We start from the raw sequence: 21,508 nt of genomic DNA on the forward strand, positions 1-21,508 counted from the left end.
GAATCATGATACTGCAGGTCACTCCATGCCCTCGGTTGCCTTACCTCACATCCTCACGGAGGCTCCCGATCTCAAGCAACACCAACTTCTGGACTTTGACCTCATGCCAACTATAGGGAGTCTCTGCTTGCCGACTGTTATGAATCAGCTTGAGGGCGATCAGAGGGATCGCAGGGTAATTCAGAATGGAGCCCTGGCTGACACCCGGACGAACAGTGTCGATTTATACAGCCTTGAAAGCATTTTGTCTATGATGGGATTTCAACAGACTCAGGGGCGCTCAGGTGTAGGCTGAACTTTTATTTATTTTTTAACGCACAGTATTAGGGCAGCACACTATGTTCATATACCTCCTATCGGCTCTTCCTCTTTCCTAATGTAACTTGGTTTTATATAGACACATTACTGCTGACTCACTTAGGTATTTTACCTTTAGTAAAAATAACCCTGATGATGGCATACAAACTTGGAAAATGGGAACTTTTTACATAACCCGGCCTAGTATGGTTTTCTCTCAACAGCCCCTCACATATGTTACAACAGGCACATACCCTTTTTTTACTTTATATAGTCGACTGGAGCAGATAGGAGTGGCCGGTGTGGGGTAGGATATCCTATCTTACCCGGAGGGGATCATCTTGATTCACACAAATTGCTATTCGCATAAAGAGTATATTTCCTGTTTTTCGCAGACTTTCAGAACTAAAAATCGATGTGAATCTTGCTCACATACTGTTTTGATTGTGTTTTTGTTTTTTCAGTGTGACTGGTTGGTTCTATTGTCAATTGGGTTCATAAATACCTCATATACTTACTAAGCTTCTCCTAACTAGCATAACTCCAGTCTTCATTGCTATGCAAAAATATACATATATAGTATATTGGGTCCTTGGAAGATTTCACATACATATACCAGTGCATGTTGTCATGCTGCTAGCGGCCGTGGCAGCATGGCTCTATAAAATTTACTTCTGGAGACATATTTTTGTGGCTTAGTTAAGCCTAAAACATACCAGTCTATTGCTCTCCCATATGACATAGTAAATATACCTTTTCCAGACTATAGGAGATGAGTAGTTTAGCATTTATCATTTAGCACTCAACAAATGCTAATGCTTGTTTATAGCCAGTATGATCCTTGGAGATTACTGCCCTGTATTTCTTTGTTTATAGCCCTTTGGTTTCCAACTTACTTATGGAATTACTATGGACCCACAGTTTAATAAGACAATGTTTGCTTGTTACTCCCTATTTACCTAAATGTATTAGCTTCAGACACATGCATAGCATTTGTACCTGTTTTATTCTCTCACCTAAGCACCTGGCTTTATGCCAAGCTTCTCACTTTGTCTGCGGATTCCTTATGCACAGTCGCACCTCTTAACAAAAATGGGGTATAGTTGATAAATAAATACTAATGCCTTTTTTTTTTTTTTTACATCTCATCTTATCGAGTTGGTTATGCCTTTAATGTATTTTAATTAAAGTCAAAATAACCCCTACAGTTCTCAGAATTCCTAGGAATATAATTTACATGTATATCAATGTTGTCCTGGATTTCTGACCATAGAGCCTCTTAGCCATATCAATACACTTACATATATAGTCCTAGGGAACTAATTTTAATCCCCTGCATATGCTCAATTGCACAATTGTTTGAAGTATCTGCCTATTTTTTCCCTCCACGCAATAGAGCCTGATTCGTTTAACTCTGCTCACATAGATTACATCTATCTAGTACTTTCTATGACTTTCAAATTGCTTGAATGGCTTCTTTTAATCTCCTCCCCCCCCCCCCCACTCGTTCTCTTATTAATGCAGAGAGGTGTTGAGGCACATCAGACCCTCCTATCAAAACCAGCATAAATGACCTGCACACTCTGACCGCACACACTTTGGTATGATAACCCTCGAATTTACAGAGGTCAATATATAGCGCATTCTTGATATGTCTTGCTTATCACACTCTATCACCCCCCCCCCCCATAAAAATGAGCCCCCTATTTTAGGAGGACTAACTAGGCGGTTTATCTTGCCTATACCACACCCTACCTACTGTTTTCAGCTACTTCCTAAGTACTTACTCCTACATAGCACCATAGTGATGAATCTATAAGCCCTACCTAGATCAGCAGGGCTGGTCATTATTACCTGTCAACTAAATATATAATCTTAAAACAGCTCTTGGTTGCCTCTCTGGAGGTGTTAGTTCTAGTGTTTCACTATAGATTCTATTTATCACCAAGGGAGTATATACAATATCACATTATATATTACATTATATTATATACTTTATATTATATTCTATACCTTATTAGTTTTAAGGAAGTTGATATTTGTTCGCTCATAATAAGAAAACTTGAGGTTGATTTAATGTTATTTTGCTAGAAATGCAGTACTGTATTATGGTTATCTTGCAATGCTATGTATCACAATGACCTTGTTGATTGTTGTCATCTGTTTTGTACTGGCTGCGTATGCGGCAATTTTTTTTACTGTCTTTATTTTTTTTTTCTTTCAACCTCAATAAAAAGAAGAAAAAAAAACCAAAAAAAAACAAATACAGCTTAACACACAAAATTACTTAATAGCATTAGTTTATCACCATTTATAAATCATTATTACTATTATATTTATACCAAATTCATACTCAGGGATTTTACCCAGATGTATCCAAAACAGCATAATACATTACAGTGAAATACAGATGTGTTTATCTGCAGAAACAAGGTACTGCCATGGGGGCAAAATGTGCCCCCTCATATGCTAATATTTTTATGGGGTGGCTTGAGATCTATTTTGTTTTATGCGGATAGTAATCCCTTTGCCACACACATCCAATTATATAAACGTTGCACTGACAATTTGTTAATGAATGACACAAATCTGAAATTCATTTTTTGGATGTTGCCCTCAGGGGTGATCCTGTTTCAGGCACCATTGTTACTAAACTCTATCGAAAACCAATATCAGGTAATACCTTCTTGCATAACAACAGTGCCCACCCAAAGCATGTCTTTAAGGGCATTGTCAAAGGGCAACTGTTGTGGGCTAAAAGAATTTGCAATTGGGGAATCTGACTTCAGGCAGGAGAGTTCTGCCATTGAACAGAGATTACTTGAGAGAGGGTATTAGCATACATTGGTAAGAAGTGTGGCTAAAGAGGTAGCTAAAATCAAGAGGAAAGATGCACTACAAAGTAAACCCCCTAGAAATATCAATAAACGCATATCAATTCTGAATTTGATCTGATTAACCATTGGTGTTGAAATATACTTTAAGTCAGACTAATTTTGTAAATACCTATATATGTAAACAATCACATTGGTATTTTGTATTACAAGTGTCAGGAAATGTATCTATATACTATGGTATTATTATTGTCAGTATTTTGGTCTGCAAGTAGATAGATTTTTAGGATTTAGTCCATGTCAGATAGGTATCCTATACATGTCATCGATTAGATATCTGGACAAGTGTATCTTTGCTAATTTGGTTTCTATATTCTGTGTGGTGTTGCTTTTGGTTACGACCACTTTGCACCTTTTATGGACATATAACGTTTTCGTGTCCATTACAAGTTTGTTTCTGTATTGATGCAGGTGTGCCACGATCATGAAGCAACACTAGTACAATTATGCAACAATCTAATGAATACTCTTCAAGTTAAATTGTCTGTGTACATGTATCTACTTGCATAGTTTAAGTGTATTTGTGTAACTTTATGGACTAAGCTAGTCCTATGTATTAGCTACTTGAGATATACACTTTATTTAAACAAGAGAGTTATCATGCACCAGTTTAACTTTTTTCACGTATCACAATGTAACGCATCTGTATTTCACTGTAATGTATTATGCAGTTTAGGATACATCTGGGTAAAATCCCTGACTATGACTTTGGTGTAAATATAATAGTAATAATGATTTATAAATGGTGATAAACTAAAGCTATTAAGTAATTTTGTGTGTTAAGCCGTATTTGTTTATGTCTTAACCCTTTCAGATTTCAGAGCAGATTTTTTCTACGAACTCTTCTTATTGGCTGCTAAAGCTATGCCATTTAACCCCTTAATGACCACAGCACTTTTCCATTTTCTGTCCGTTTGGGACCAAGGCTATTTTTACCTTTTTGAGGTGTTTGTGTTTAGCTGTAATTTTCCTCTTACTCATTTACTGTACCCACACATATTATATACCGTTTTTCTCGCCACTAAATGGACTTTCTAAAGATACCATTATTTTCATCATATCTTATAATTTACTATAAAAAAAAATATAAAATATGAGGAAAAATTGAAAAAAACACACTTTTTCTAACTTTGACCCCCAAAATCTGTTACATATCTACAACCACCAAAAAACACCCATGCTAAATAGTTTCAAAATTTTGTCCTGAGTTTAGAAATACCCAATGTTTACATGTTCTTTGCTTTTTGTGCAAGTTATAGGGCCATAAATACAAGTAGCACTTTGCTATTTCCAAACCACTTTTTTCCAAAATTAGCGCTAGTTACACACTAATATCTTTCAGGAATCCCTGAATATCCCTTGACATGTATATATTTTTTTTTAGTAGACATCCCAAAGTATTGATCTAGGACAATTTTGGTATATTTCATACCACCATTTCACCGCCAAATGCGATCAAATACAAAAAATCGTTCACTTTTTCACAAATTTTTTCACAAACTTTTGGTTTCTCACTGAAATTATTTACAAACAACTTGTGCAATTATGGCATAAATGGTTGTAAATTCTTCTCTGGGATCCCCTTTGTTCAGAAATAGCAGACATATATGGCTTTGGCGTTGCTTTTTGGTAATTAGAAGGCCGCTAAATGCCACTGCGCACCACAAGTGTATTATGCCCAGCAGTTAAGGGGTTAATTAGGGAGCTTTTAGGGAGCTTGTAGGGTTAATTTTAGCTTTAGTGTAGTATAGTAGACAACCCCAAGTATTGATCTAGGCACATTTTGGTATATTTCATGCCACCATTTCACCGCCAAATGCGATCAAATTGAAAAAAAAGTTAAATTTTTCACAATTTTAGGTTTCTCACTGAAATAATTTACAAACAGCTTGTGCAATTATGGCACAAATGGTTGTAAATACTTGTCTGGGATCCCCTTTGTTCAGAAATAGCAGACATATATGACTTTGGCGTTGCTTTCTGGTAATTAGAAGGCCGCTAAATCCTGCTGCGCCTCACACGTGTATTATGGCTAGCAGTGAAGGGGTTAATTAGGGAGTTTGTAGGGAGCTTGCAGGGTTAATTTTAGCTTTAGTGTAGAGATCAGCCTCCCACCTGACACATCCCACCCCCTGATCCCTCCCAAACAGCTCCCTTCCCTCCCCCACCCCACAATTGTCCCCGCCATCTTAAGTACTGGCAGAAAGTCTGCCAGTACTAAAATAAAAGGGTTTTTTAAAAAAAATAAAAAAATTTTTAGCATATTTACATATGCTAGGGTGTAGGATCCCCCCCTTAGCCCCCAAAACCGCTCTCTAACCCTCCCCTCTGCCTCATTGGGGGCCATCTTGGGTACTGGCAGCTGTCTGCCAGTACCCAGTTTGCAAAAAAAAGTGCTTTTTTTTATTTTTTTGGGCTTTTTTCTGTAGTGTAGCTTCCCCCCCCCACACAGACAATCCCCCACCACCTTGCTGATCTTTTTTTTTTTAAATGTACTATTATTATTTAGAAATGTGTACATTTTTTATAAATTCATTTTCTGTAGTGTAGCGGTTCCCACCCGCTCCCTCCCCGTGCACGCGCCCGCCCCCGCCCTCCCGTGCACGCGCGCGCGTCCGTGCGCGCCCCCGCTCGTCCCCGCCCACGATCCCGCCCCCCCTGCACATAACCAGGGCCATCGATGGCCGCCACCCGCCTCCCGGTCCGGCTCCCACCCAACAAAGCAGGGAGCCACCGATCTCCGGTGCAGAGAGGGCCACAGAGTGGCTCTCTCTGCACCGGATGGCTACCAAAGGTTATTGCAGGATGCCTCCATATCGAGGCATCACTGCAATAACCGGAAAGCAGCTGGAAGCGAGCAGGATCGCTTCCAGCTGCTTTCCACACCGAGGACGTGCAGGGTACGTTCTCAGGCATTAACTGCCTTTTTTTTGAGGACGTACCCTGCACGTCCTCGGTCGTTAAGGGGTTAATGTGAAGACAGAACCCTACCCTATATATACTGCTCTTCAATTTGTTATTACTCGTTATGAACTTATTACTATTTAATTTACTGTTTATATTGCTTAGTTTAATTTATGTAACCTTTCACACATAACGCTTGGCATATTTGCTTACAGTAAAATGGTACTATGAAGAGTATGTATGTGTACTTTTATTGTTGATTGCTAACATTTAGTTAATTATTATTTGTTAACTTTTCAAATGTTACCTGTTACCTGTTGGGGCTACCTACAATTTTGAGGGTTAAATAGGATTATACTTTGGCTCCCTTTTGGCCAATGGCTGTGTGGAGTTATACTTTTTAACCGCCTCTTTCCAAGTATCCAGCAGGTCTATGATTACGGCACCAGGCCGAAACTAGTAGGACCATCTGTCTCCTGTTTTTTGTGCTGGTGTATTGGATTTTTTATCCTTCAATTACTAATAAACCTTTGGATGATTTTACTTGTATAGAGAGACTCTTTTTTTTTGTCTTTGCTGTATATGCCAACATAATACATAACTTTAAGAAGGACTCAGTGCCTAGATTACAAGGGGAGCGCTAATTTATCCCACTCCCGCAAACGGGCATATTTGTAATACTAGCAAAAAACTATATTTTGCGCTCCGCTTGTAATCTAGCCCTAAATTTGTTTGTTTTTTCCTAAAAATCCAAATATTAGGATTGTTTGTCACAGTGAAGATTTTTTAAATGTATGATTGGCAGTTGGCGGTTTTTTGTTATAAAAACAGGGATCAAAGAAGATTTATTACTATGCCACTATGTAGCAGATCCAATGTATACTTTTAATGCTATTTTACTTAATTTTGTTGTATCAAGTTACCATGTTTTGATAAAAGTAACCACATATTAGACCTTCAGTATTTAATAGATGTTCATCATCATGATGTCCTGAGTAGCTGTATTAGAGCACAATTACATAATATCTCCTTTGCTTATGTTTTGCAGGTACCGGACAAAGCTGTAATGGAGGAGTATGAGCCATTTGTGCACGAGGCATTGACCTTCTCACTGTGGGATTATGGGGTCTTCGCTTTCATGCTCCTGGGATCTACTGGCATTGGGTTATTCTATGGTGTATTTAGTGGTGGTCAGAAGACATCAGATGACTTTTTCACAGGGGGTAGGAAGATGGCAGCTCTGCCAGTTGGTCTATCTCTGGCTGCCAGCTTCATGTCAGCAGTACAAGTCCTTGGGGTGCCCGCTGAAGCATATCGCTATGGAATCAAGTTTATGCAGATGTGCATAGGTCAGAGCTTGAACAGCATTCTGACCGCCTTCATTTTTATGCCAGTCTTCTACCGATTGGGAATAACCAGTGCCTACCAAGTAAGAAATCTGCCTTGCTGTGGAACTACATGATATTAATGAGTAAAGTAAGCTAGGGCCACAAGCATTAATCAGTGTTTGTCCATTTTTTAAGATGACCAAAGTGAATTAATAAAGGTCAATTTATTGTGAATATGTGGCAAGCTGAATTCATTTTTTTTTATTCTCTAATCCCCAAAGACTATGTAGAACATTATCAGGGTAAATGTTTTTTTTAATACAATTAGACACAGCTTGCAAACTCCTGTGTATTATTTGAGCATAATTTGTGACTGGCAACAAAATGTGTGAACAGAATTATATACAGGCGTACTTCGGATATGTTGTGGGTTTGGTTACAGACCACCACAATAAGGCAAATATTGCAATAAAGTGAGTCACACAACTGTTATGGTTTCCCAGTGCATATACAAGTTATGTTTACAATATATTGTAGTCCACGAAGGACTAGATTACAAGTGGTGTGCTATTTAGCACTTTCCCATTAGTGTTAACACTGCCAGAATAAATCAGATTAGAGCACATTTTACAAGTTGAAAGTAAAAGTTTTGCCCGTGAGCGAAACCTGCAACTCGCTAACCAAAGGACTTTGGATTTCACGACCGCACTAACTTATTCTCCCCATAGACTTCATTGAAGAGCGCAGAAGGAAAAACCTAACACTTATCGCTAGCTTAACCCGACAGGAAGGAGTTATTAATATTTTACATTCCAATGTTCTTCAGACACAGGAAAATGTTATTTGTATTATTAAATTTATATTCTTTTATATATATATATATATATATATATATATATATATACCTATAAATCAATCCCTATAGAAATATAGGTATAGATATATATTTACATTAATATTACCAGATATATAAAGAAATATATATTTAATAATAACAATTACATTTTGAAGAACAATGTAAAATATGCTTAACGCACTTTGGGTTTCATTAATAATTGTTAAAGTTACAAAAATGTTGAATTTTCAGTACGTCTAAAATAATTATTATTAAAATATTCAATATTTTATATTTACATTATGCGGCTTAACATAATTAATGCTTCATGCACGCTAACCCAACACCACATTAGACCTAAATGGGCCTATTTAACAAATGTCTGTCCGACATGATCCGATCAGCGGATCATGTCCGATGATGCGGAGAGCAATGCGCTCTCCGCATTCAGCATTGCACCAGCAGCTCTTGTGAACTGCTGATGCAACGCCGCCTGCAGATTTGCGGACAATCAGCCGCCAGCAGGGGGTGTCAATCAACACGATCGTATTGGATCGGGTTGATTTCACGCGATCTCTGTCCGCCTCCTCAGAGCAGACGGACATGTTATGGAGCAGCGGTTTTTAGCAGGCCTTCAAGCTCTATACGGAGCTTGATAGATAGGCCCCAAAGTTTGAAACCAAAAGCTCATTGCACATATTTTACATTCCAATGTTCTTAACATATAATTTTTTTAACGTTTGATATTTAAAAATATATTTCTATATAAATCTGACAATGTTAATGTAAAATATATATCTATACCTGTATATCTATAGGACTTTATACAGGTATAGGTATTTACATAAATATATATTTATATATATATATATATATATATATATATATAAATCCCAAAGATAAATAACAAGTGGCGCCAGCACTGTTTCTTTAAAAGTAAATAATCTTTATTGGGGTGTCATCATGGAAGGACAGCAACGTTTCGGGTCACACTGAGCATGATTAAGGGTCAGTGTGACCCAAAACATTGCTGTCCTTCCATGATGACACCCCAATAAAGATTATCTACTTTTAAAGAAACAGTGCTGGCGCCACTTATTATTTATCTTTGGGATTTATATGTAAGAGGTGACAAAGGACCCTCTGGCGGACGTGCACTTTATTACCTGCAATGAACTGTGGTAATTTCTACTAGTGCTGAACCTATTGCCCTTCTTTTATATATATATATATATATATATATATATATATATATATATATATATATATATATATATATATTAATATGCAGAGGGGAACCAGCACACACTTTCAATAATTCACCATCCGGGGTGATCTTCAAAGAATATACATAGAAAACAGGCAATGGGAAGGCACTCACCATTACAAATAAATCACTTTATTTCTTGTTAACGTTTTCGGGGTTACCCCCTGTCCTCAGACCAGCAAACATGTATCAAAAAAGAGCACTCTCCAGGACTTGCAATTGAATCACCTTTACTAAGTAGTAGTATTCAATATTTTAATAATTTTTAATCTCTGCTACTGACACCAGTTGCTCCACCTCAACAATACACTATATCCATATTATATAAGGGAGGTTTGTCTCCCGCTTGCAACTGAGTGCTCTTTCAACCACTCCTACTATACATCTACTTTTCCCACTGATGGTACTGGGATCCAAAATTAGCAGATGGTACATCATGACTAAAAGCGGAAAAATATTGATTAACGGAATCACCTTGTAATATAAGGGATTCCTAAGTGAGTAGCGCACAAAAACCCATTTTTATATATATATATATATATATATATATATATATATATATATATATATATTATAAAAATAAAATTTTCTTGTATGTGAAGAACATTAGAATGTTGAATATTTACAGTAAATACACAGTAATACACATTCTAAAATATTATTCATAATTATTTAAATACATATATATATATATATATATATATATATATATATATATATATATATATATATATATATATATATATAATAGCCCTTTGCAGTCAAATACTGTACATGGCCATATACCATATACTTTGAACCATTTTTAAAAAATTGTATAAATATGTATATGAATATATTTTTATTAGAAATTGTTTATATGAGTGTAACAGTAAATTTCAATATATTTATGTTGTGTTTAGGGCAATTTGTGAAATTAGCAACATTTTTATCAATATTGTAGTTTTTATTAATTGCAATAAATTATTACAGAAACATTTGTATCACTATGCTCAGTGAGTGCCTTTTCTATGTGAAGTATGGCTATAGATAGATAGATAGATAGATGGATAGATATATAGACAAATAGATAAATATATATAGATATATTGATAGAAACGTTATGCCACTTTAAGTTAAAAGATCTAGAACTGACTGTGGTGACTCTTTTTCTGTTAGTCACTCAATACACCACATCTCTAATATTTAACATTATGGGGCCTATCTATCAAGCTCTGGATGGAGCCTGAGGGCCTGTGTTTCTGGTGAGCCGGCAGGCTTGCCAGAAACAGCAGTTATGAAGCAGAGGTCTAAAGATTGCTGCTCCATAACCTGTCTGCCTGCTCTGAGCAGGTGGACACACATCTCCAAAAATCAACCCGATCGATTGACATCTCCCTGATGGCGGCCGATTGGCCGTGAATCTGCAGGGGGCGGCATTGCACCAGCAGCTCACAAGAGCTGCTGGTGCAATGCTGAATACAGAGAGTGTATTGCTCTCCGCATTCAGCAAGGTCTGGCGGACCTGATCCGCACTGTCGGATCAGGTCCGCCAGACCTTTGATAAATATCCCCCTATACATCATAATCCCAGTTCTATTACCCTCTGTGCCCCTACACCATAATCACCTGTCTACCACTATCCTGCTTGATAACAACCTGATCTAAGTCTCCTCTTCTCTCACCATTCAGTATCTGGAGATGAGGTTCAGCAGAGGCGTCCGGCTCTATGGCACTTCTCAGTTCCTAGTGGCAACAGTAAGTGTCGGGTCATGGGGGTTACATTGAGTAATATGATCAAGGTTATGACACTCTGCTTTCTGTATTTTCAGACACTATACACAGGAATTGTGATCTATGCTCCAGCCTTAATACTCAACCAAGGTTATCTTTATAATCATGATTAAGTTCTCTTACACTTTGCACAAAATATGTTATCTTATACAGATGTCTTTCTTCTCTTTTAGTCACTGGGTTGGACATTTGGGCTTCTCTGATTTCTACTGGAGCAATCTGCACATTCTATACATCTGTGGTAAGTTAAAATTGCCTCCCTTACAGTACCCCCTGTCTACTACCTCCAGAGTTGAATCAATTTAACGCAATTATTAACATAACTTTCTACCCAGATTTTGCATTTCTTTGTAGAAAAGTGTGCATCAACATTTTCTCTGTTCCTTCTAGGGTGGTATGAAAGCTGTAATATGGACAGATGTATTTCAGGTGCTGATAATGATGTCAGGGTTCTTTGCAGTGATTATTCGTGGAACCCAGGTGGTTGGTGGAGTCTCTATTGTTCTGGATATTGCTAGGAATCACTCCAGGATTAACTTTGGGGAGTATGTATGGAGCATGACTAAGGTCCTTTTTTTTATCAGAAAGGTTATAAAAAAGCTTTCTTAGGTTAGTCTGTATAATTTTCAAGGTATGTGCTTTTGTGTTAGTTTTGATCTCCAGCTAGACTGTAGACTTTTTTTTATTATAGGCAGGTGCACCACTGAGTATATACAGTATATAACTAAGTAGCAAACATTATAAGGGGAAAAATCAAAACATCAAATAATAAGTACTCTAAAAAGCATTTAGTTGATCTCTTAATGTCATGTAGAACAATACATAAATGCCCTCTATAAATAGGGTGACCATATTGCCTCTTTAAAAAGGGACACATATGAAAAATACATATGTCAGGGTTCTTTTACAAAACATTTATTTAAAAAGTCATATGTGTGCCTTTTTAAAGCGGCAATATTGTCACCCTATCTATAAAGTTATGTGAAATCCACAGTAATATTATATTATGATAATAAAAATGACCATGTAGTTAATTGTCTTAAAGGTATTGCAAAAGCAGATAAACACATATCTTGGCTCACAAGGAACAAGGTGCAATAATATACCTTTGACTTACTTTGCTAATTTGAGTAATATCATAGTTCATCTAACATGATAGTGATTGTCTTTTCTGTGCTCCAAAGCTTTGATCCTGACCCTCGTAGACGTTACACCTTTTGGACATTTGTCCTGGGAAGCACACAACTCTGGCTATCTATGTATGGCGTCAACCAAGCACAGGTTCAGCGCTATGTGGCCTGCAAAACTGAAAAGGCAGCCAAACTGTGAGTGACATTTATTTATTTTTTCGTAAAATTTCCTTCCTTGATTAAATGGTTATGCTTTGCTGTTTACTTTGGTTGCATGTTCTTCTGTAAGTGTTAAAAAATTCTAAAAGTTTTTATTGGAATTACTCCTTTCAACAGAGTTTACTCTCTAATAAAGGTTCAACTCAATATTTGTTAATGACCATGTTTCAGATAATCATGAAGCTATTTTATTGTGCAGTTGTCTATGATACCATATTTTTAACTGAAATGAGAAAACATGAGAAAAGAGGAACTAAGGTTTGGTGGAATTGCTTATCCAGCTCTAATGATACAAATGACCTAGATAAAAGTAATCTAATAAGGCTCTTAACATATCTATTCACACTTTTTCTGTATCATTAAAGGACCAGTCAATACAGTAAATTTGCATAATCAACAAATGCATGATAAGAAGACAATGCAATAGCACTTAGTCTGAACTGCAAATGAGTAGTAGATTTTTTTTAATAAATTGCAAAGTTATGTATATTTCCACTCCCCCTGAATCATGTGACAGCTATCAGCCAATCACAAATGCATATACGTATATGCTGTAAACTCTTGCACATGCTCAGTAGGATCTGGTGACTCAAAAAGTGTAAATATTAAAAGACTGTGCACATTTTGTTAATGGAAGTAAATTGGAAAGTTGTTTAAAATTGGATGCTGTATCTGAATCATGAAGTTTTATTTTGACTTGAGTGTCCCTTTAAATGGAGACGGAATGAGTGGATTATTTCCTGTTCAAAATGACACAAAGATTTAACAGAAATAAAACTATTAGCATTCCGTATTTTTACAAAATATATACATGCAGACTTACCTTAGCTGAAAAACTTAAAGGATGCAGACAGAAGTATGCACTTTTAAATACGTTTCCAATTTATTTATTTTTTCTAATTTTTTTTGTTCGCTGTGTATCCTTTGTTGAAAGTATACATAGGTATTCTCAGAAGCATCTTATTTGTGGCAGCACATATATGCCTCTTATCTTTAGTCTGTTGGCTCTCAGCTAACTCCCAGTGGTGAATTGCTGCTCCATCAACAAAGGATAACAAGAGAATTAAGCAAATTATATAATAGAAGTAAATTGGAAAGTTATTTAACATTGTATGATATATCTTAATGGGACACTGAACCCAAATGTTTTCTTTCGTGATTCAGATAGAGCATGTAATTTTAAGCAACTTTCTAATTTTCTCCTATTATCAATTTTTCTTCGTTCTCTTGCTATCTTTTTTTGAAAAAGAAGGCATCTAAGCTAAGGAGCCAGCCAATTTTTGGTTCAGAATGGTGGACAGCACTTGTTTATTGGTGGAGGAATTTATCCACCAATCAGCAAGAACAACCCAGGTTGTTCACCAAAAATGTTATAAAGATACAATAGATAGAGGCGCCAATGGTGCAGATCAATGAGGAATCTCAGGAACTACCAGTAAGAGATATACACAGGGTACTCACTTGTAGCAAAGGCACTCAATTATGCCCATAGAGACAGGCTGGATTCTTACAGCAGTCCAGCTAGCTGATCAGGGCCCCACGGACAGCTCCAAGGTGTAAGAGATCATCAGGTCCAAAGTATATACCAAGAGATATACAAGCAGGAATACAGGAACAGGGACTCACTCCCTAATAGTAGCGTAGCTCCAAGATATAATGGACACTTAGAGTTGGTAAAATAAAAACAAGTTTATTTAAAAATGGTAAAATACACAACTCATTATTGTGCCAACTAAAATCTTGGATAAGAGGATAAACAATGCAACGCGTTTCTCAGTAAAACTGTTTCATCAGATGAAACAGTTTTACTGAGAAACGCGTTGCATTGTTTCTCCTCTTATCCAAGATTTTAGTTCTAAAGTACACTAACACCCATAAACTACCTATGTACCCCTAAACCGAGGCCCCCCCACATCGCCGCCACTCTATTAAATTTTTTTAACCCCTAATCTGCCGACCGCACACCGCCGCCACCTACATTATCCCTATGTGCCCCTAATCTGCTGCCCCTAACACCGCCGACACCTACATAATATTTATTAACCCCTAATCTGCCCCCCCCAACGTCGCCGCTACCTACCTACAATTATTAACCCCTAATCTGCCGACCGGACGTCACCGCTACTATAATAAATGTATTAACCCCTAAAGCTAAGTCTAACCCTAACCCTAACACCCCCCTAAGTTAAATATAATTTTTATCTAACAAAATAAAATAAATCTTATTAAATAAATTAATCCTATTTAAAGCTAAATACTTACCTGTAAAATAAACCCTAATATAGCTACAATATAAATAATAATTATATTGTAGCTATTTTAGGATTAATATTTATTTTACAGGTAACTTTGTATTTATTTTAACTAGGTACAATAGCTATTAAATAGTTATTAACTATTTAATAACTACCTAGCTAAAAGAAATACAAAATTACCAGTAAAATAAATCCTAACCTAAGTTACAATTAAACCTAACACTACACTATCATTAAATAAATTAAATACAAATACCTACAAATAAATACACTAACTAAAGTACAAAAAATAAAAAAAGAACTGTTACAAAAAATAAAAAAATAATTTACAAACATTATACAGGTAGCCCTCAGTTTACGCCGGGGTTAGGTTCCAGAAGGAATGGTTGTAAATCAAAACTGTTGTAAATTGAAACCCAGTTTATAATGTAAGTCAATGGGAAGTGAGGGAGTTAGGTTCCAGGCCCCTCTCAAAATTGGCATAAGTAACACCTAATAAATTACTTTTAAAGCCTTGAAATGAAGACTTTAAATGCTAAACAGCATTATAAACCTAATAAAATAATCACACAGCACAGAATATATAATTAAACTAAGTTAAATGAACAAAAACATTTGCCAAACAGCATTATAAACCTAATAAAATAAGCACACAACACAGACTTTACTTGCATTTTTCTGCAAACAGTTCTTTCTATGCATTCTAATCTGGACTGATTTATAGACAGGAAGATCTTTTGCAAGCTGCTCGATAGCTCAGGTCTAGTTAAACTGATTAATTTCAGCTTGCTTGGCTTGCATATCTTTGCTGCAACACTAGCGGACAGCTCCACCTACTGGCTATTTTAATCAATGCACTGCTTCTCAATACTTTTCAATAGCAGTCACATGAGGTTGTTATTCTGAAACGGTGTAAATTGAACCGTTGTAAACCGAGGGCCACCTGTAAAAATATTACAACAATTTTAAGCTAATTACACCTACTCTAAGCCCCCTAATAAAATAACAAAGCCCCCCAAAATAAAAAAATGCCATACCCTATTCTAAAATAAAAATGGTAAAGCTCTTTTACCTTACCAGCCCTTAAAAGGGCCTTTTGAGGGGCATGCCCCAAAGAATTCTGCTCTTTTGCCTGTAAAAAAAAACATACAATACCCCCCCCAACATTACAACCCACCACCCACATACCCCTACTCTAACCCAAACCCCCCTTAAATAAACCTAACACTACCCTCTGAAGATCTTCCTACCTTGAGTTGTCTTCACTCAGCCGAGCCGAATTCTTCATCCAATCAGGGCGATGTCTTCATCCAAGCGGGGGCTGAAGAGGTCCATCATCCGGCTGAAGTCTTCATCCAAGCGGGGGCTGAAGAGGTCCATCATCCGGCTGAAGTCTGCAATCAAGCGGCATCTTCAATCTTCTTTCTTCCGGCTCCATCTGGCTCCATCTATCAGACAATCGGAATTAAGGTAGGAATAATCTGATTGGCTGATGGAATCAGCCAATCAGATTCAAGTTCAATCCGATTGGCTGATCCAATCAGCCAATCAGATTGAGCTTGCATTCTATTGGCTGTTCCGATCAGCCAATAGAATGCAAGCTCAATCTGATTGGTTGATCCAATCAGCCAATCGCATTGAACTTGAATCGGATTGGCTGATTCAATCAGCCAATCATAATTTTCCTACCTTAATTCCGATTGGCTGATAGAATCCTATCAGCCAATCGGAATTCGAGGGACGCCATCTTGGATGACGTCCCTTAAAGGAACCTTCATTCGTCGGGAGTTCGTCGTGGAGGAAGGATGTTCCGCGTCGGCGGGATGAAGATGGAGCCGGAAGAAAGAAGATTGAAGATGCCGCTTGATAGAATACTTCAGCCGGATGATGGACCTCTTCAGCCCCCGCTTGGATGAAGACATCGCCCGGATTGGATGAAGAATTCGGCTCGGCTGAGTGAAGACGACTCAAGGTAGGAAGATTTTCAGGGGGTAGTGTTAGGTTTATTTAAGGGGGGTTTGGGTTAGAGTAGGGGTATATGGGTGGTGGGTTGTAATGTTGGGGGGGTATTGTATGTTTTTTTTACAGGCAAAAGAGCAGAGCCCGCAAAAGGCCCTTTTAAGGGCTGGTAAGGTAAAAGAGCTTTACAATTTTTATTTTAGAATAGGGTAGGGCATTTTTTTATTTTGGGGGGCTTTGTTATTTTTTTAGGGGGCTTAGAGTAGGTGTAATTAGTTTAAAATTCTTGTAATCTTTTTTTATTTTTTGAAATTTAGTGGGTTTTTTTTTGTAATTTAGTGTTTTGTTTTTTATTTTTAATTTAGTTTAGTTGATATAATTGTAGGTAATTGTAGGTAGTTTATTTAATTAATTTATTGATAGTGTAGTGTTAGGTTTAATTGTGACTTAGGTTAGGATTTATTTTACAGGTAATTTTGTAATTATTTTAACTAGGTAGCTATTAAATAGTTATTAACTATTTAATAGCTATTGTACCTGGTTAAAATAAATACAAAGTTGCCTGTAAAATAAATATTAATCCTAAAATAGCTACAATATAATTATTATTTATATTGTAGCTATATTAGGGTTTTTTTTTACAGGTAAGTATTTAGCTTTAAATAGGAATAATTTATTTAATAAGATTTATTTTATTTCGTTAGATAAAAATTATATTTAACTTAGGGGGGTGTTAGGGTTAGGGTTAGACTTAGCTTTAGGGGTTAATACATTTATTATAGTAGCGGTGAGGTCCGGTCGGCAGATTAGGGGTTAATAATTGTAGGTAGGTAGCGGCGACGTGGGGGGAGCAGATTAGGGGGTAATAAATATAATATAGGGGTCGGCGGGGGTTAGGGGCAGCAGATTAGGGGTTCATAGGGATAATGTAGGTTGCGGCGGTGTACGGAGCGGCAGATTAGGGGTTAAAAATAATATGCAGGGGTCAGCGATAGCGGGGTCGGCAGATTAGGGTTTAATAAGTGTAAGGTTAGGGGTGTTTAGACTCGGGGTACATGTTAGGGTGTTAGGTGCAGACATAGGAAGTGTTTCCCCATAGGAAACAATGGGGTTGCGTTTGGAGCTGAACTCTGCTTTTTTGCTTTTTTTTTTTCAGCTCAAACTGCCCCATTGTTTCCTATGGGGGAATCGTGCACGAGCACGTTTTTTAAGCTGGCTGCGTCCGTAAGCACCGCTGGTATTGAGAGTTGCAGTGGCCGTAAATTATGCTCTACGCTCCCTTTTTGGAGCCTAACGCAGCCCTTCTGTGAACTCTAAATACCAGCGGTATTTAAAAGGTGCGGGGGAAACAATACACGCGTAGCTAATGCACCCCTTTGGCCGCAGAACTCTAAATCTAGCCGATTGATAATCAGAGTTGTGACGTGAGTCACCAAGATCTGAGGGCCTGTTATGGAACGTTCTTTGGGTAGGAGGTACATGGGCTTAAGGAAACCCAGACACTGCATGGAAATGTGGAATTTTAAGTGCTGGACACCCCATGTACTTTCATAACTCTGTCTTATGTTCATGTCACCCTGTATCCATAAATACAGGATGGGTACAGGGTGTGAGTGCCCCTTGTGGGAGCAATTGTAACTCTATAAACCAAGTGGGCATAAAGGACTTAAAGGGACAGTATACTGTAAAATAGTTTTTCCCTTAATGTGTTTACAATTGCTTTTTTTACCAACTGCAGAGTAAAAAATGTATGAACATTAGCTTTTTAAGGCTTATTTGTGTATATTAAAGCTCTGATTTTGTGTTTTGAAGCCACAACCTAATAAAATGGGTTGAGCTTGTAGGTATAATCAGATCTCATTACTGTATCACATTGTGCACATATACCTGCTTCTTTATCTTATATCTGTCCTTAAAACAATCACCAGTACTTTGAGAGAACAATGGAAAATCAACATTTTATTACCTTATCTCTGCTATATCGCATTGGGAGTGTAATTTCTTCTGCTGGCTGTGTTTACAAAGCTTATCTATAGCTGGTACGTGCGGCCACAAACTTTCAGAATAGGTGGGGATACCACATGCTAAATCAACAATTTCAAATGCCAATATAAGGGTAAAGGAGCTACTTGTAAACAATTTAATACACTCCAGCTAGTAAAGTGGATCAATGGGAACAAATTAAAGGGGAGAAAATTTTTGAGTAAACTGTCCCTTTAATAGTTAATAAGAGCTGTTTTTATATTTTGTAATAAGATGTATTTTATTTACGTTTCTGATCTGATTGTGTCTCAGGAGTCTGTCTGGGTAAACTGATTGTGTTCCTGTGTGATTATGTTAACTAGACTGCCCAAAATCAGATTGTCTGAGTAAACTTTCCTCCCCAGTTAATTAACTTGATATGTTAATCTGTTTTACCTGTGAATAGACAATTGTTAGAGGTTTGATGTATTGTTCATATGTTTGCTTTACTGTTTAACCAATGCCCTCTGTAACCTGATGCTCTGTGACTCTGGAATGCCAGGGTGTATAAATATGTGTGCTGCTTTTAAATAAAGTGTTCATTTTTGTGTTCAGACAACTGAGTGTTGCCTCAGTTCTGTTCACCTATATAACTTTAGACTGCAGTCAAAGGGAGATACCAGGAGCTATTGCTCTGGATAAAGGGATGTCCAGGACAAGGGAAGTGTTCTGACGGAGGTACTCATTCGGGGTATCAGGCGGTCCATCACATTTGGTGGCAAGCGTTGGGATTTATTTCTTGTCCTGCTGACAGAGGAGGAGAGGCACTGTCACCCGCAGCTATGGAAGCGGAGCTCCTATGGCGAATACAGCAAGTGCTGACCCACCTTGATGAACCTGTTTCTGCACAGGGCAAGCTGGGTTGGAGGGATGTGCTACCTACAGAGTGCGGAGAAGGTTGTCAATCTACGGAGCCAACCCATCCAAAAACAGCAGTCCGGGTAATGAACGCCGAAGTGGTGAAGCAGATCACCAGGTATCGGAATATTCAGACAGCTGAGATGCTGGGATCAGATATCTCTAAATGGGAAGTTCCAATATGGGACTTCGAGTGGCAAGTCAAAGTTGCCCTTGCTGTTTTAGGGGGGCCAGTTCCAGAGGAGATGTGCCTGGAATGGAGAGCCCTGATTCGGCTAGAGATGTGGGAAGATGCACTGGAGAATTGGTATGGCTGCAGAGGCAAAGTCCTGCCCTCCCCAGAACAGCGCTTCAGGGATCAGGTAAACTTGCGGCTCTGCTTACTGAGAGGACGACCCACAGGTGAGGAGGTAACCGAACTGAAGTGTCTGGTGCAAAGAGAGGTCGAGCTTGAGGATCGGTACAGAGCGTTATATTGGTTTGCAGACAGGTGGCAGTCGAAGGCAGAAATGCACTATTCCCCAGAAGGTGATGACTTTGGTGGCCCCGGCTTATTATAGGAAGCATTTGAGGAGAAAGTTGACTTTGGCAGTCCTGAGGGATATAGATTCTGGGACATTCAAAGCAAGAGGCAGGAGCTGTTATAGCCATCGGAAGCACTTGCCTTAGAACCTGACCTAACATGGCTTATCTATCAGGAATGGTACCTTGAGGTGGATTACCTAGAAATGCTGGAAAGTGGTCCTTTACTTAAACAGGAATGACAGCCTCACGCTGGCAGAGGGACCGGAGGAGCATGCAGCAATCCCAGCAGAGGAGCTGGCATTAGGACCAAGAGATGTCGGCCTCTCTCTGCAAGCAATGGCAGATTCCTATTCAGTACAAGTGGATGGGACTACAGTCTCCACCTGTATTCTCCAGGGATGCTGGGCAGTTGGCTCAGATCCGCAACAGCATGTTGGAGTGAGCCCAGCCACCCTGTCTTCTCTCCAGCGACTGAAAGGACTCCAGAGAGAAGCAACAGTAGGCACTTCTCCCCAGCAGCAGATATGTTCTATGAGAGAGGCAGAGGTCGGCTAGGTGAGTGATGCTCTGTTTAGGACAATTTGTTTGGGCTACTGTGTGGATACAGGCTTTGGGGGAATAGATCTATGGACTAACTTCGAAGTCAACCCGTCTGGGGTCTCCTCCTGTGTTAGTTTCCTTCCAAAGGGGGAGATATGTGATGTGAGTCACCAAGAGGGCCTGTTATGGAACATTCTTTGGGCAGGAGGTACATGGGCTTAAGGAAACCCAGAGACTGCATGTAAATGTGGAATTTTATATGCTGGACACCCCATGTACTTTCATAACTCTGTCTTATGTCCATGTCACCCTGTATCCATAAATACAGGATGGGTACAGCGAGGCTCGCCAGAAACACCAGTTATGAAGCAGTGGTCTAAACCGCTGCTCCATAACCTGTCTGCCTGCTCTGAGGCGGCAAACAGACATTGTCGGAAATCAACCCAATCGAATACGTTCGGGTTGATTGACACCCCCTGCTAGCGGCCGGTTGGCCGCAAATCTGCAGGGAGCGGTATTGCACCAGCAGTTCACAAGAACTGCTGGTGCAATGATAAATGCAGAGAGCGTATGCTGTCATCATTTATCGATGTGCAGCGGACATAATCCGCAATATCGGATCATGTCCACTCGCATCATGATAAATAGGCCCCTCTATTTGAATCATGAATAAATAAAATTGGGTTTAGTATCCCTTTAATG

At 38.2% G+C, this 21,508-nt stretch overlaps 1 protein-coding gene across 1 annotated transcript in view; it reads left to right on the top strand.

The window, feature by feature from the left end:
* Positions 1-7,161: 7,161 nt before the first annotated feature.
* Positions 7,162-21,508, top strand: part of SLC5A5 (solute carrier family 5 member 5) — a 93,777-nt gene continuing 79,430 nt past the window's right edge. The window contains exons 1-6 of the mRNA XM_053700041.1: positions 7,162-7,524; positions 11,197-11,262; positions 11,337-11,388; positions 11,472-11,539; positions 11,689-11,843; positions 12,483-12,623. Coding sequence (XP_053556016.1) covers positions 7,162-7,524; positions 11,197-11,262; positions 11,337-11,388; positions 11,472-11,539; positions 11,689-11,843; positions 12,483-12,623 — 845 coding nt within the window. The remainder of the gene's footprint in view (positions 7,525-11,196; positions 11,263-11,336; positions 11,389-11,471; positions 11,540-11,688; positions 11,844-12,482; positions 12,624-21,508) is intronic.

Source organism: Bombina bombina, chromosome 2, assembly GCF_027579735.1.
Source record: "Bombina bombina isolate aBomBom1 chromosome 2, aBomBom1.pri, whole genome shotgun sequence".
In the NCBI taxonomy this organism is placed as follows: Eukaryota; Metazoa; Chordata; class Amphibia; order Anura; family Bombinatoridae; genus Bombina; species Bombina bombina.